The sequence below is a fragment of the Electrona antarctica genome (assembly GCF_951216825.1).
Source record: "Electrona antarctica genome assembly, chromosome: 1".
Classification (NCBI taxonomy): domain Eukaryota; kingdom Metazoa; phylum Chordata; class Actinopteri; order Myctophiformes; family Myctophidae; genus Electrona; species Electrona antarctica.
This window is the reverse complement of record NC_136806.1, coordinates 26,578,022-26,595,758: the sequence shown is the minus strand read 5'-3', so window position 1 is coordinate 26,595,758 and position 17,737 is coordinate 26,578,022. Positions and strand designations below refer to the sequence as shown.

Below are 17,737 nucleotides of genomic sequence, written 5' to 3'. Positions count from 1 at the left end.
AACATTAATACCAGTAAGATGCCCTGAGGGCGAGAAGTGACCAAGGTCGCGTGCATGCATTCGCCTGGGTGAGAGCAGACTGCTGGGCGAGTGAGTGCAGGTGTTTGGCACAGGGTTTGATGAGGTCAGATCAACATATGGAATGTCAGGACAGGTCAGCTCCATATATGGGGATCTAAGGGTGGCAGCGGGGGCAGTGTCTTGAGTGTACCGGGTTTGATGAGGTCTTGCCATATATGGAGTGTGTCTTGAGTGTACAGGGTTTGATGAGGGCCCAGGTAGGGCCGGGCCTTAATTTTCGGGCCTGTTGAGAACTCTAGTTTCTGGCGGCTGCCGGGCGCGGCTGCGCTAATAACTTTGGGGCGCGCACATCTAAAGTTTAAATGGACAGGTATCAGTCAAAAGGGAGACATCGAAGAGGAAGGACAGGTGGGTTAGGATCAACATATGGAATGTCAGAACAGGTCAGCTCCATATATGGAGATCTAAGGGTTTATGGTTTGAGGTCAGATGTCGAGTTGCTGGCCGGCTCCATATATGCAGATCTAGGTGATGATTCAGTCATCTTCATATGGCTATCCAGGGTTTGATGAGGTCAGTGTCGTGATCTTCATATATGGAGACGGCCATATATGGTGAAGTGACGTGTCACGAGGTGTGATGTCACGAGGCGTGACCATATATAGAGGCGTGATGTCACGAGGCGTGACCATATTTGGAGGTGTAACCGACGAACTGAAGGGTTTTGCACGTTTTCATATATAGTAATCTGGGACCTATGGTCGCGAAAAGATTATGATGGTGATAATAACAACAATAATCACAATAATAATAATAACACATTATATAATAATGATAATCATCATCATCATCATCATCATCATAATGGTTGAATATACATTCTTTGTTTCAGCCATAATTAAATGTATTCATAAAGTCAAGCTGGTCTTATGGATTTAATGTTGAAACTATGTTAATTTTAAATTATTTAAGGTTCAATATTAATTGCATTATGTGCAGAGGCTTATGATATGCGAAAAGTGTCGCTGTTTACAACGTAAAATACTGTGCTTGTAGTCGCCATGACAGTACATTTCAATTGTTGAGTATATCCTACTAGAGCCCCAGACAGCTCCTGGTGCTGAAACAGCCGTTTGAGAAACACTCCCCGAATGGATTTCGCTTCTTTCGGCTGATTTAAAACATTTTTTTTTAAATCGAGATCACAACTAGCAGCTTCCAGCTAGAAACATGCATTGTATTGGCTGAGCTTCTGCGCACTTGCAGTCACACCACAATGGGGTTATTTTTAACAATGCCGTCATGGAAAAGGTACGTCTCGCTCATTATTCTCCTCTCGGCTGTTCAGTACATATCGTCTTCAGTCACTCATTATTCTATACCTGAAGAAATGAAGGAAGGATCCATTGTCGCCAATCTAGCTTCAGATTTAGGACTGGATGTGAAAACGTTGAATAAAAGGAAGATGCGTCTTGATATAATCGCCAACAAAAAATATCTGGACGTGAACAAAGAGACTGGCGAGCTTTACATTGTGGAGAAGATTGACAGAGAATATATTTGTCCTTCCAAATTATCAGCATGTTATCTAAGATTGGAGGTAACCCTGGAAAATCCTCTCCGTATGTTTAATATAGAACTCGAAATTTTAGATATGAACGACAACGCCCCTCAATTTCGAAGAGACGCAATACATTTGGACTTATCAGAGTCAACACCCGTTGGAGAGCGATTCTCCCTGAGCAATGCTGTTGATCCAGACGTTGGAAGTAATTCAGTAAAGACCTATCATTTGAGTGAAAGTGAACATTTCAATATTGAAGTTCAGACTTTGAGAGATGGAACAAAGTCTGCTGATTTGATTCTGAAAAAGGCTTTAGACAGAGAGCAGCAGGCTGTTCATCATCTAATACTTACTGCTGTAGATGGCGGCACACCGACCCGTTCTGGTACTGCCAGCATTATTGTTCATGTTCTAGACACAAATGACAACGCCCCAACATTTGCTAAAGAGAGTTATCAAATCAGTATAATGGAGAACTCTCCTATTGGAAGCCTTGTAGTCCATCTTAATGCTACAGACTTAGACGAGGGATCAAATGCTGATATAATCTATTCATATAGTTTGTACACCTCAGAGAAAGCACAAGATATATTTAACTTGAATCCATCTACTGGCGAGCTATCTGTAAAGGGAATGTTAAATTACGAGGATGTTAGAATTTATGATATGGAAGTAATAGCAACAGATAAAGGAGCCACTGCATTATCAGGGCAGTGTAAAATAACAATTGAAGTAGAAGACATGAATGATAATCACCCAGAAATATCTATTAAATCATTTCATAGTCCAGTCAAGGAAAGTATAGAATTAGACACTGTGATAGCAGTGATTAGTGTCAGTGATAAAGACTCAGGAAACAATGGAATAGTTGATCTCCATATTCCTAAAAATATGCCATTCAAACTGAGAGAATCATCCGATAACTATTTTGAATTAGTAGTGTCAGAACCATTAGACAGAGAGAAGGTTCCAGAATATGAAATCACTTTCACAGTCACAGACAGAGGTTCTCCTTCATTATCTGACAATGAAACAATGACTTTAGAACTTTTAGATGTTAATGATAATGTTCCACAGTTCCCCCGGTCATTTTATACTATACGTGTACAGGAGAATAATGCTCCTGGGGCCTTGTTAAGTTCTGTGACTGCATTTGATCCAGATCTACATGAGAACCAGTATCTTGTTTATTTCATTTTAGAGAGAGAGATAGCCAATACCTCAATGTCAATGCTCTTTTCTATAAATCCAGAGAATGGAAATCTTTATGCATTAAAAACATTTGACTATGAGATTGAGAAGGAATTCCTTTTCCACATTGAGGCCAGGGACTCTGGTGTTCCTCCACTCAGCAGTAACGTGACTATTCACATCATTATTGTGGACCAGAATGACAATAAGCCAGTCATAGTCTCTCCATGGCGTGCACATGGATCAGTCGTGGAGGAAAAGATCCCACGATCAACTGACAAAGGATCTCTAATTGCTAAGGTGATAGCTTTAGACACAGACTCCCCACAGAACTCTCGGATTAGCTACCAGTTTCTACAAGTGAGTGATGCCACCTTGTTCAGTCTGGACCAATACAATGGAGAGATCCGGACTATGAGAATGTTCAGTTACAGAGATTCACGTCACCAACAGATGGTTGTTGTTGCCAAGGACAACGGGGAGCCTGTTCTCTCTGCTACAGTTACCATCAAGTTATCCACAATAGAGACTGCTGTCAAGGCCTACTCTGACATGACTGAAGTGCCTCTGGAATATGACATCTTTTCAGATTTAAACCTGTATTTGCTCATCGGTCTGGGCTCAGTGTCCTTTCTCTTACTGATCACCATATTGGTCACCATCGTACTCAAGTGTCAGAAATCCAGTTACAGCAAAACAGCTCCTCCCTGTAGGAACAGTGTGATCAGCAGTGAGAGGAACTCAAGCATTGCTGATTCCACCCTGGTCTCTAATGATGCCTACTGGTACAGTATGTTTCTAGCGGAGACCAGGAAAGGAAAGTTGGTGGTTAGACAGCCTGTGCCAAAGGGCTCCAGATACTTTGTGTCAAGTTTACCAAGGAGTACAGGAGTGACAGACACGAGCGACTCAGCAGCTTCAACTCTGCAGGTGAGAACTCACCTCCTGTTTTCTCAAGGCTTTCAGATGTTTACACATTCCGTGTTAATGTTGTGAAAAGATTATGGTGCGTTGATAGAAGAATAATGTCCACAGAAGCTAAATCAACCATCACCATAATAATATCAACACATTACTACTTCTACTGTTGCCTTGTATCCACCACATTGTATCCATAACAAGGAGTACAGACCATTGGTCCATTTTATATGGTGCTCTGATAGCAACACGTTCCCACAAAGGCAATATCAACAACCCCATACTCATCCTGCTTTCAGAAAATAAAATGCAATAACATAAATATTAAATATATACATTCAACCGCACCAACACAACTATAAACTAAACTAAACTAAACTAAACTAAACTAAACTAAACTAAACTAAACTATCAACTCAACTCAACTCAATGGAACGTATATTAGAGAAGTCTGATCCCAGAAGATAGGACACATTTGATATCAATCAAATGAAACATGCGAATACAGATATCTCTCATCCCTTCCCCACAGTCATAAACAAAATATCAATTGAACCAGAACTTATGTCATTAGCAAGTATTTCACCCCCATCATTTTGCTCAACAAAATACAAAAATGATCCCCAAACCTGTTTAAAAGTAGTCTACCATATGGACAGGAAAAGTAGAAATCAAGTTCATTACTGAAACAAAATACTAAGACATATTGACTTCATATGAGATTAACTGTAATTTAAGTCTTTATCTTTGTATAATGGTTTTGCAAAAATGTGTGTGTGTGTGTGTGTGTGTGTGTGTGTGTGTGTGTGTGTGTGTGTGTGTGTGTGTGTGTGTGTGTGTGTGTGTGTGTGTGCTTGCGCGTGTGTGATGTGTGCACACACACACACACGGTAATTGTATTTCTCTCTCTCTCTTTCCCTCTTTATCAGTTTTATGTATTTTATTCTTTCTTATGAACTCCAGTATTATTGTTATATAATTTCTAATAAATACATACATTAACAAATAACAACAACAACAACAACAATGACCAACTCATAATAGCTGTAATTCATAATGGTCAATTCGACTACTTTTTATAACAACAACATAAACTTCAGCTGGCATTTCAATTCAATTTCAATGTTTTAATACTTCATTTTTTCTACAGTAACTGTATCGCGTTAGGTGCAGAGGTGTAGCCTATTATTTACGACAAGTGGCGCTATTTTCTACATAAAACACTCGGTCGTTGTCGCCATGACATAGTAATCTTAGTGAGAAATGTGAAACTGTGTAGAGCGAGTAGCCACTGGACAGCTCCCTGGAAACTCTTTCTGAGATAAACGGGTCAGATTGGGACTTATATACTTTTCAACTGAGAACAGAAAACTAAACCATTTGCTCTTTGTGGAAACATGTATTATACTGGCTGAGCTGCTGCACATTTAGGCTATACCACAACAATGGTCTCGTTTTTAACAATGCCGTCATGGAAAAGGTATGTCTCGCTTATCCTTCTCTTTTCCGCTGTTCGGTTCATAACGTCTTCAGTCACTCATTATTCCATACCTGAAGAAATGAAAGAAGGATCAGTTGTTGCCAATCTAGCCTCGGATTTAAGCTTGGATGTTAAAACGTTGAGTAAAAGAAAGATGCGCCTCGACATAATCGCCAATAAAAAATATCTGGATGTGAACAAAGAGACTGGAGAGCTGTATATCGTGGAGAAGATTGACAGAGAATATATTTGCAATTCCAAATCATCATGTTATCTAAAATTGGAGGTAACACTGGAAAATCCTCTACGTATATTCAATATGGAACTAGAAATATTAGATATGAACGACAACGCCCCTCAATTTAGAAGAGACGCGATACATTTAGACATATCTGAGTCTACGTCCATTGGAGAGCGATTCTCCCTGAGCAATGCAGTTGACCCAGACGTTGGCGTTAATTCCGTAAAAACATATAATTTGAGTGAAAGTGAACATTTTAACATTGAAGTTCAGACAGGGAGAGATGGATCGAAGTTTGCTGATTTGATTCTTAAAAAGGCTTTAGACAGAGAGCAGCAGGCTGTTCATCATCTAATACTCACTGCTGTAGATGGCGGCACACCAACACGTTCTGGCACTGCCAGCATTATTGTCCGCGTTCTAGACACAAATGACAACTCTCCTACGTTTGACAAAGACAGTTACGAAATCAGTATAATGGAAAATTCGCCAATTGGAAGCCTTGTCATCCACCTAAAAGCAACAGATTTAGACGAAGGATCACATTCTGATATAATATACACTTATAGCTTGTACACCTCAGAGAAAGCACAGGAAACATTTAACCTGAATCCATCCACTGGTGAGATCAATATAAAAGGAATGTTAAATTATGAGGACGTCCGGAATTATGATATGGAGGTTATAGCAACAGATAAAGGAGCCAATGCATTATCAGGGCAGTGTAAAATAACAATTGTAGTTGAGGACATGAATGATAATCACCCAGAAATATCTATCAAATCATTTCATAGTCCAGTCAAGGAAAGTATAGAATTAGACACTGTGATAGCAGTGATTAGTGTCAGTGATAAAGACTCAGGAAACAATGGAATAGTTGATCTCCATATTCCTAAAAATATGCCTTTCAAACTCAGAGAATCATCTGATAACTATTTTGAATTAGTAGTGTCAGAACCATTAGACAGAGAGAAGGTTCCAGAATATGACATCACATTCACAGTCACAGACAGAGGCTCTCCTCCATTATATGACAATGAAACAATGACTTTAGAACTTTTAGATGTTAATGATAATGTTCCACAGTTCCCTCAGTCATTTTATACTATACGCGTTCAGGAAAATAATGCTCCTGGGGCCTTATTAAGTTCTGTCAATGCGTTTGATCCGGATTTACATGAAAACCAATATCTGGTTTATTTCATATTAGAGAAGGATGTAGCCAATACCTCAATGTCAATGCTCTTCTCTATCAATCCAGAGAATGGAAATCTTTACGCATTAAAAACATTTGACTATGAGATTGAGAAGGAATTCCTTTTCCACATTGAGGCCAGGGACTCTGGTGTTCCTCCACTCAGCAGTAACGTAACAGTTCACATCGTTATTGTGGACCAGAATGACAATAAACCTGTCATAGTCTCTCCATGGCGTGCACATGGATCAGTTGTGGAGGAAAGGATCCCACGATCCACTGATAAAGGTTCACTGGTTGCCAAGGTGATTGCCTTAGACACTGACTCCCCACAGAACTCTCGGATTAGCTACCAGTTTCTACAAGTGAGTGATGCTACCTTGTTCAGTCTGGACCAATACAACGGAGAGATCCGGACTATGAGAATGTTCAGTTACAGAGATTCACGTCACCAACAGATGGTTGTTGTTGCCAAGGACAACGGAGAGCCTGCTCTCTCTGCTACAGTTACCATCAAGTTATCCACAATAGAGACTGCTGTCAAGGCCTACTCTGACATGACTGAAGTGCCTCTGGAATATGACATCTTTTCAGACATAAACCTGTATTTGCTCATCGGTCTGGGCTCAGTGTCCTTTCTCTTACTGATCACCATATTGGTCACCATCGTACTCAAGTGTCAGAAACCCAATTACAGCAAAACGGCTCCTCCCTGTAGGAACAGTGTGATCAGCAGTGAGAGGAACTCAACCATTGCTGATTCCACCCTGGTCTCTAATGATGCCTACTGGTACAGTATGTTTCTAGCAGAGACCAGGAAAGGAAAGTTGGTGGTTAGACAGCCTGTGCCAAAGGGCTCCAGATACTTCGTGTCAAGTTTACCAAGGAGTACAGGAGTGACAGACACCAGCGACTCAGCAGCTTCTACTCTGCAGGTAAGGAAACACCTGTCAAAAGAAAGCATATAGGAATATCTACCCACCAGCATCTTGAGTCACTTTAATCTAGTATCATCCATGCAGGCTGCAGGCAATGACTGCATTATTCCCATATCATTGGTAACAGCGTTGCTTGCAATATAAGTCGATCTGCTGACCCAACGTGAATGAGAAAATACAAATGCTTGATAGGCCTATACTTGTGGCCTTGCAGTATAAGCTCATCAAGAGGGACTGAATTGAAATTAATTTAATTTAACTTATTTTGCTTTTGATTTTTTTTAAATGAACTAATCGCTGTGTCAATCGTCGTTACGCACGGGGAGCTGTGCATAAAACTCACCAAAGCATAAATCGCGCAATTAATGTGGTATAGGACGAGGATGGGGACTGTTGAATGATTATCAATGAACATACGATCCTGCAAAAACGAAAGGAAACTAATGCATGCATTAATTACGCATGTTATTTACACAGATGCTGTGCATAAAACCTTTTTAATATAAATGTATTAGCATGTTCAGAATTAATTTTGCATAAAAACATCAGATTTGTTTGTATTCCATTTTAATAACCAATAAAATAAAAACTCAACAACAGATAATAATGCAAATAATAATGTCAATATTAGGCTAATAATAATATATAAACATTTTAACTAATACATACAATAAATATCATTTTAATTGATTGTGTTAGATGCAGATGTGTATGATATACAAAAGGTGGCACTGTTCTACTACATAAAACACTCTATATGGCCATTGTCGCCTTACCAAAAGTGAGAAATGTTGAAATGTGGAGTGGATTTTTATTTTTATGTATGTGTTGTGTCCGTGTCTTATGCGTTGAAATTACACCAACAGAGTGTCAATATAAAATACGTTTCGTTCAATACTGATTGACCACTGGACAGCTCCCTGGTGCTGAAACAGCCTTCTGACGGATACATTCCTTAAGAAAATGTATACACATTTTCCTCTCTTAGTTGGAATTTTGTAAGCTGAGCTGTTGCATACTTTTTTGTGTGTAGCTATATATATATATATATATATATATATATATATAATATATATATATATATATATATATAAAGAAGATTGATTCAAGATATTTTAAAACAAAGAGGTGCATTGATTGTAGGATATCTCAGTCGTCAAACACGTATGCCTATATTTAAAACAAATAGCTCTGTGGCGGTTTTGTTTGACCTTTAATTTTTATTTAAAAACAGTTAGCTTTAAGTTTTCCTCATGAAAAGATTAGCAATCCGTCTAATGGTAAAGTAGCCTATATTAAAATAGAGTACAGTATTCTATTTTTGTAATTAAGTGTCGCTGTTGATCACTTTTACATCCAGCTCACCGTGGCAGTGCACCGAGCGGGGCGGCGGAAATGCAGCATGCAGTGCTTAATATCTCTCTAAAGCCAACGTTTCTTTCGCTCACTTAATAATCTCTCCCATATTAGGTTACTTGTGCCATAACACTTGGCCATCATTCTTGAAAGGTACGATTATAAGCGCACGTATAGGTTGTACCAAGACGGATACGACAAAGCCTTGGAAACAATGGGGGCAGAGATCTTCCCCAAACCATGGAAGCGGTATGTCTCCATTTTCATTGTTGTTGCTTCTCTGAAAATGTCATCTTCCGTCACTCACTATTCTATTCCTGAAGAAATGGAAGAAGGATCTGTTGTCGCCAATTTAGCTGGGGATTTGGGCGTAGATGTGAAGACGTTAATTAGACGGAAAATGCGGTTAGAAATAATAGCCAATAAGAAATATCTGGACGTGAACAAAGAAACGGGGGAGCTGTATATTGTAGAGAGAATTGACAGAGAGACTCTCTGCCCCGCCAAGACATCCTCAACCTGCTATCTGAAAATGGAAGCCATTATTGAAAACCCCAAAAGGATATTTTACATCGAATTGGAAATTATGGACATCAATGACAATGCGCCTCATTTTAGAAGAGATGCAATCGATTTGGACATATCAGAAGCAACCCAGGCTGGCGAACATTTTTCTGTCAACAATGCAGTGGACCCGGACGTTGGCTCAAACTCTGTCAAAACATACATGTTAAGTGAAAGTGATTATTTTACTATAGAAATTCAAACAGGAAGAGATGGATCAAAGTTTGCCGATATAATATTGAAAAACGCTTTAGATCGTGAAACCCAGGCGGTTCATAACCTCATTCTTACTGCTATAGATGGGGGCGTCCCCTCCCGCTCGGGCACAGCCAGCATCATTGTTCGTGTACTCGACACCAATGATAACGCTCCAACATTTGACAAGGAAAACTACAACTTAAATATAATAGAAAATTCTCCAATTGGAAGTCTTGTAGTTCAGCTTAATGTTACGGATTTAGATGAGGGATCTAATGGGGAAATAGTGTATGCCTACAGTCTGTACACCTCAGAGAAAACACAAGAAGCATTTTATCTGAACCCCAACACCGGGGAAATCACTGTAAAAGGAACGTTAAACTATGAAGATAACAAGATGTATGACATGGAAGTAATAGCAACTGACAGAGGCACAAATGCCTTAACAGGACAGTGTAAATTAACAATCCATGTCGATGATATGAATGACAATCACCCCAAGATATCTATTAAATCGTTCCATAGCCCTGTCAAGGAAAATATAGAATTAGAAACAGTGATAGCAGTAGTTAGTGTTAGTGATCATGATTCTGGTGATAATGGAGTTGTTGATCTTCGGATCCCTGAAAATATTCCATTCAAATTGAAAAAATCTTCTGAAAACTATTTTGAATTAGTGGTGTCAGAACCTCTAGATCGTGAGAAGGTTCCAGAATATGACATCACATTCACAGTTACAGACAGAGGTTCTCCTCCATTATCTGACAATGAAACAATGACTTTAGAACTTTTAGATGTTAATGATAATGTTCCACAGTTCCCTCAGTCATTTTATACAATACGTTTAATGGAGAATAATTCACCTGGTGCATTGATAAGTGCCCTTACTGCACTTGATCCAGACCTGCATGAAAATCAGTATCTGGTTTATTTCATCTTAGAGAAGGAGATAGCCAACACATCCATGTCCATGCTGTTCTCTATTAATCCAGAGAATGGTAATCTTTATGCATTAAAAACCTTTGACTACGAGATTGAGAAGGAGTTCCTCTTTCACATTGAGGCCAGAGACTCTGGTGTTCCTCCACTCAGCAGTAACGTAACCGTTCATATCATTATTGTGGACCAGAATGACAATAAGCCAGTCATAGTCTCTCCATGGCGTGCACATGGTTCAGTGGTGGAAGAAAAGATCCCACGATCAACTGATAAAGGCTCACTGGTTGCCAAGGTGATCGCCCTAGACACAGACTCCCCACAGAACTCTCGCATTAGCTACCAGTTTCTACAAGTGAGTGATGCCACCTTGTTCAGTCTGGACCAATACAATGGAGAGATCCGGACTATGAGAATGTTCAGTTACAGAGATTCACGTCACCAACAGATGGTTGTTGTTGCCAAGGACAACGGGGAGCCTGCTCTCTCTGCTACAGTTACCATCAAATTATCCACAATAGAGACTGCTGTCAAGGCCTACTCTGACATGACTGAAGTGCCTCTGGAATATGACATCTTTTCAGACATAAACCTGTATTTGCTCATCGGCTTGGGATCAGTGTCCTTTCTCTTACTGATCACCATATTGGTCACCATCGTACTCAAGTGTCAGAAACCCAATTACAGCAAAACGGCTCCTCCCTGTAGGAACAGTGTGATCAGCAGTGAGAGGAACTCAACCATTGCTGATTCCACCCTGGTCTCTAATGATGCCTACTGGTACAGTATGTTTCTAGCAGAGACCAGGAAAGGCAAGTTGGTGGTTAGACAGCCTGTGCCAAAGGGCTCCAGATACATTGTATCCAGTTTACCAAGGAGTACATGTGGGACAGACACCAGTGACTCAGCAGCTTCCACTTTACAGGTAAGAAAAAACACCAGTTAAAACAAAACATAGTTTTTTTACACATTATCCTGGGCCAACTTTAATCAAATACTATGGCACTCCTATTATTGTCGTTTTTCCATTTGTCATTTTGGCGACATTCGATTGTACTTGCTGCTACTGTTGAGTGTTGACACACTCTGGACATCATTTTGACAATTTTATCAAGGGCTTTAACTTTAAATATTAATAGTCACTGATGTTGCTCGGATAAATTGTAAAATTATTACCTCTAATTTCCAACAAAATTAAAGTGTTTAAGTTATTCAAATAGGCGACAATCAGGAACAAAATAAAACAGACAAAAACAATATCCCCTATACGGAAGGGAAACCATGCATAAACTGCAATACATCAAGTCAATGCAATACATATTGTGCATAACCAACACAGAGATATACAATTTTATGATCAGAAAGTATGCTATATAAAATACACAAGCATCATCATTTGCATGAATTACATTTTAATAACTTATTAACTTATTTACACCTGTGACCTGTGATGTGATGATTCTGAATGATTAGCTTCTCTGCAAAGGAAAACCCTGTTGAAACAAAATATTCAATATATTTTACTCATATGCTCATCAAACTTTAATCAAATATAATCTAGTCACTACTGTACAGTTTCCATATTATTGGTTGTCATTTTGGTGATTTGGAATACTGCTGACCCACTGAATCCATTCGTGGCCCTATTTAACAAGACCATATGAGCGGGCCTGGAATTAAATATTAACATTTTCACAGTTGTTTTGTCGTTTAAATTGTAAAATGATGAACCAGTCAATCTCGTTATGCGCAATTGTTTACGCACATGGAGCTATGCGTAAAACTCGACATATAGCGTAAATGGAGTGACTGTGGCATAGAGAGGGTTGTTCTAGAATAATCAATAATAGTCAACAATAAAAACTGAAATTGAAGGGGAGAAAAATACAGCAAAAACGAAGGAAAACAAATCTAACAAAAACAATATCCATTACTCATGCATGGGCTTTTACGCACGGGGAGCTATGCATACCACTGTGACAGAGATATGATGATGCCCTTCTATGAATTAGCATGATCATTCAGAACGCAAGCTATATAAAACAAGCAACATGTTGGTAATAGCGAGATGGTCAGACTATTACATATTGGTTTAAACTCAAATAAAGTACAATGATTGTCAGGAATTCGGCCGATATTAAAACAGCAGCAGATGTTAATATTTTCAACAGAACTGTGGTTGTATTTTTGGCTTATATAATATAATTATACAACATTATGTCAATATCGAGGCCTTATTTTCTACCTCCATAACGCATCCACTGTGTAGTCTTTATCGTAAGTCTACCCAAAGTTTTTCTTTTGTTTTTTGTTACCGAGTCCAAAATAAACAGGGTTTTGGGGCGTCGCTGCTCACCGCGAAAACACACCAGTAAGTGAGGTTACTATGCGCATGCGAGTTGATTGTATGGCTCTGGAAGCGACACATTTCATTTGCACTCAGAATTGTGAAAGGCTGTATCATTTCACAAAGATCCTGCGTGCTAAACAGTTTTTCCCTGGCTTCACGCACGGATTGTACACAATGGTTTACCACATCTTTCAAACATCTTGGAGTTGGTACGTTTCTCTATTTTTCCTTAGTTCTGCAGCAACATACACGGCAGCTTCAGTAATTCACTATTCTATTCCCGAGGAAATGGAGGAAGGCTCGGTCATTGCGAATTTGGCTGCGGACTTGGGCGTGGACGTGAAGACCCTGATTAAACGAAGAATGAGGATAGATGTGGTTGCCAATAAAAAATATCTCGACGTTAACAAGGAAACAGGAGAACTGTACGTTCTAGAAAGGGTGGACAGGGAATATTTATGCCCCGCCAAGACAACAACGCCTACACCTTGCTTTCTTAAATTGGATGCTACCATAGAAAACCCAGTAAGAATGTTTAACGTTGAGATAGAAATCACAGATATTAATGACAACGCCCCTCATTTTCGACGCGGTACAATGCAGTTGGATATCTCGGAATCTACACCCGTTGGAGAGCGTTTCTCACTGAATAATGCTGTGGACCCAGACGTTGGAACGAATTCGGTGACCAACTACCATTTAAGCTTAAGCGACCATTTTGCTATTGAAATTCAGGTTGGAAGAGATGGATCCAAATTTGCTGACTTAATTTTGAAAAAGGCTTTAGACAGAGAAAAGCAGACTGTACATAATTTAATACTCACAGCTGTAGATGGCGGGATTCCAACACGCTCTGGTACTGCAAACATTGTTGTTAGCGTGCTCGACGTCAATGATAATGCTCCTATATTTGACAAAGATAGTTATAAGATAGATCTAATGGAAAATTCTCCTATTGGCAGTCTTGTAGCTAAACTAAATGCTACTGATTTAGATGAAGGCCCAAATTCGAATATTGTTTACACCTATAGTTTATACACGTCAGAGAAAACGCAAAACACATTCACCTTGAATCCTGATAATGGTGAAATCAGAGTGAGAGAAATTATCAATTATGAGGATTTCAAAATGTATGATATGGAGGTTATAGCAACAGATAAAGGTCAACATTCCTTATCTGGACAGTGTAAATTAACCATTTTAGTGACAGATATGAATGACAACCACCCAGAAATCTCCATTAAATCATTTCAGAGTCCTATAAAAGAGAATGTACCATTAGACACAGTGATAGCAGTAGTTAGTGTGAGTGACAAAGATTCTGGTGATAATGGGATAGTTGATCTTAAAATTCCTGATAATATGCCATTTAAATTGAGAGAATCATCTGAGAACTATTTTGAATTGGTAGTTTCAGAACCGCTAGACCGTGAGAAAGTTCCAGAATATGACATCACTTTCACAGTCACAGACAGAGGTTCTCATCCATTATATGACAATGAAACAATGACTTTAGAACTTTTAGATGTTAATGATAATGTTCCACAGTTCCCTCAGTCATTTTATACAATACGTGTACCAGAGAATAATGCTCCTGGGGCCTTGTTAAGTTCTCTCACTGCAATTGACCCGGACCTCCATGAAAATCAGTATCTAGTTTATTTCATTTTAGAGAAGGAAATAGTAAACACCTCCATGTCCATGTTGTTTTCCATTAATCCGGAGAATGGTAATCTATACGCATTAAAAACCTTTGACTACGAGATTGAAAAGGAGTTCCTCTTCCACATTGAGGCCAGGGACTCTGGTGTTCCTCCACTCAGCAGTAACGTGACTATTCACATCATTATTGTGGACCAGAATGACAATAAGCCTGTCATAGTTTCTCCATGGCGTGCGCATGGATCAGTGGTAGAGGAAAAGATTCCCAGATCCACTGATAAAGGTTCACTGGTTGCCAAAGTGATTGCATTAGACACAGACTCCCCACAGAACTCTCGGATCAGCTACCAGTTTCTACAAGTGAGTGATGCCACCCTGTTCAGTCTGGACCAGTACAATGGAGAGATCCGGACTATGAGAATGTTCAGTTACAGAGATTCACGTCACCAACAGATGGTTGTTGTTGCCAAGGACAACGGGGAGCCTGCTCTCTCTGCTACAGTTACCATCAAGTTATCCACAATAGAGACTGCTGTCAAGGCCTACTCTGACATGACTGAAGTGCCTCTGGAATATGACATATTTTCAGACATAAACCTGTATTTGCTCATCGGCTTGGGATCAGTGTCCTTTCTCTTACTGATCACCATATTGGTCACCATCGTACTCAAGTGTCAGAAACCCAATTACAGCAAAACGGCTCCTCCCTGTAGGAACAGTGTGATCAGCAGTGAGAGGAACTCAACCATCGCTGATTCCACCCTGGTCTCTAATGATGCCTACTGGTACAGTATGTTTCTAGCAGAGACCAGGAAAGGAAAGTTGGTGGTTAGACAGCCTGTGCCAAAGGGCTCCAGATACTTCGTGTCAAGTTTACCAAGGAGTACAATGTCAGAAACTAGTGGTTCAGCACCTTCAACTTTGCAGGTGAGAATTGCTCTATAAAAAAATCCAACATTCTATATCCAACATCTAATATCGGAAACTGATTCATTCAAGGTTTCACACAAAACTAATTTCATTAATATAAATATTATTTTGCTCTGGACCTGCCTAAATATTAATCCTAATGTCAGTGACTATATGCACAATGATAACTAAGTTAGTGAGAGAAACTCAACCATTGCTGATTCCACACTGGTCTCTAATGATGCGTACTGGTACAGTATGTTTCTAGCAGAGACCAGGATAGGAAAGTTGGTGGTTAGACAGCCTGTGCCAAAGGGCTCCAGATACTTTGTATCCAGTTTACCAAGGAGTACATGTGTGACACACGAGCGACTCAGCAGCGTCCACCCTGCAGGTAAGGGAATAAAATAAAACATAATAATCGTTTAGCTGCTGCTGTTAAATGCTAAGATCCTAGACCCAGAGACAGCCAAGAAGCAAGCCATTTAGGACAAAAGTAAAAGAGTTCAGTTGAAATATATATCCAGTAAGCCCACATATAAACACAAAACTATACCTATATACCAACCTGAGCCAATTACCCTCTAACCTAAAATAATATACGGTGCACAATACAACATGAATGAAACCCAAAAAGGTTAATTATAAAACAAAACATCAGTCTGAAGTTCACGACGGCGGTGCCCGGGTCCTTTTCCTTCTTCCAGTGAGACCCAGATGGGGTCAATTGACATCATCGACCCCTATCCAGTCTCGGCTCTTGACGTCTGGATACCGGCTGTGAAACGCTGTGTCATTGCAGGGAATCCATCTGCACTGTTGTCATTACACTGCCGGCTACTGGTCCGCGGGAAGGGGTCAGGCCTCAGGTAGCCCACCAGGTGGGATATAGCGAGGATAGCCGATGTCCACGCCAATCAGCAAAGAAACACATTCACTCCCCCACCGTGCAATTGTCTAGTATACTGTTCTGTTGACTGTTTTACCAACCATTGTAGATTCCACCCTGGTCTCAGATGCCTACTGGTACAGTCTAATTCTAGCAGAAGTCGGTATAGTTAGACAGCCTGTTCCAAAGGGCTTGCATTGTGTTCAGTATACCTTCAGTGTACAGGAATGACAGGAAGTAGTGACTCAATGAGCAGCTTCAGTATGGCAGGTAAAAACTAATCCACCTTGTTCTCAACCATAATGTATGGATTGCACACAGAAATATTGAGGCACCATCCACAAAATATTATCATAATTAATTTAAAGAAAGTTAGCCCTCATCAAAAGCTTTCATTAATTACATCCATTGTCAACATCCTGATATCTGGTGTAAATGTAATTATAAAATGTAACCAGGGCCAGAGAACACAAAGGGCCCTGAGATAAACCTAATAATATTCAGGTTATCCCATGTCTCACTTTTTAAAGTTAAGCAAACAAACAAACTACTAACTAAAACCAGACCACATGTCTTGTCTTCCAACCAATCACGTAGATTCAGAAATTTGATTGGCTGCTGATTGAATTGGCAATACACTTTTGTCAGAATCCTTTTTAATCTGAGTGAAAAACACAAGAGTTTTAAAAAAGATGAGTATATAATTAATTACTCTTTATTTTGTTTAAGCAATTATTTCTAAGCTGAGACATGGAAAACATGTACAGGGAACCGGCACAATTAAAACAACATAAAGAAGGCTTATGATATGACTATACAACACAAATTAAATGATTGGTTTTCACAGATGAAGTAAACAAATAAGGTGGGAGACCACTACACAATGAATTTACATTTATATCAACAACAACAACAACAACAACTACTAACTTCAAAGTGCCGCATTTATAAATGCTCAACACGAATACAATGAAGTATCATTTCAATGCGCAAACTTCATGAAAAAATAAAGGGAGGCCTGACGACGGTCAATAGACCGAAAGCTTGCAATAAATCCATAACGTTTCGGTCCCTCCAGAGTCCAGACCTTCAGGAATATGGTTGCAACTTCAGCACCATGGACAGCGAAGGGGGATCTGAGTTGAGGGAGAGGAGAAAAAGAGTGAAACACAGCAGCAGCCACCAATAATTATTCAATGAAGTCGATAAATTATGTCAAAATGACGTGCAGGTAACAGCATCAATAGGCCTACATGGCAGTTGTTCAATATAAATATACCTTATTAAATAGAGCAAGCAATAGCCACCCCTTAATCAGGCTATTG

The 17,737-nt window shown here is 39.5% G+C and overlaps 2 protein-coding genes across 2 annotated transcripts; both read left to right on the top strand.

Annotated features, from left to right (window-relative positions):
• Window positions 1–1,315: 1,315 nt before the first annotated feature.
• On the top strand, window positions 1,316–7,578 carry LOC306919857 (protocadherin beta-16-like; the record flags this gene model as incomplete). The annotated part of the gene is made up of 2 exons (XM_079496406.1): window positions 1,316–3,706; window positions 6,472–7,578. 2 exons carry the CDS (start codon window positions 1,316–1,318, stop codon window positions 7,576–7,578), a joined length of 3,498 nt encoding a protein of 1,165 aa, XP_079352532.1.
• Window positions 7,579–9,190: 1,612 nt separating this feature from the next.
• Window positions 9,191–17,601, top strand: LOC306919846 (protocadherin gamma-A4-like; the record flags this gene model as incomplete). Its single annotated transcript, XM_079496396.1, has 3 exons — window positions 9,191–11,527; window positions 14,471–15,541; window positions 17,491–17,601. 3 exons carry the CDS (start codon window positions 9,191–9,193, stop codon window positions 17,599–17,601), a joined length of 3,519 nt encoding a protein of 1,172 aa, XP_079352522.1.
• Between the last annotated feature and the right edge of the window lie 136 nt (window positions 17,602–17,737).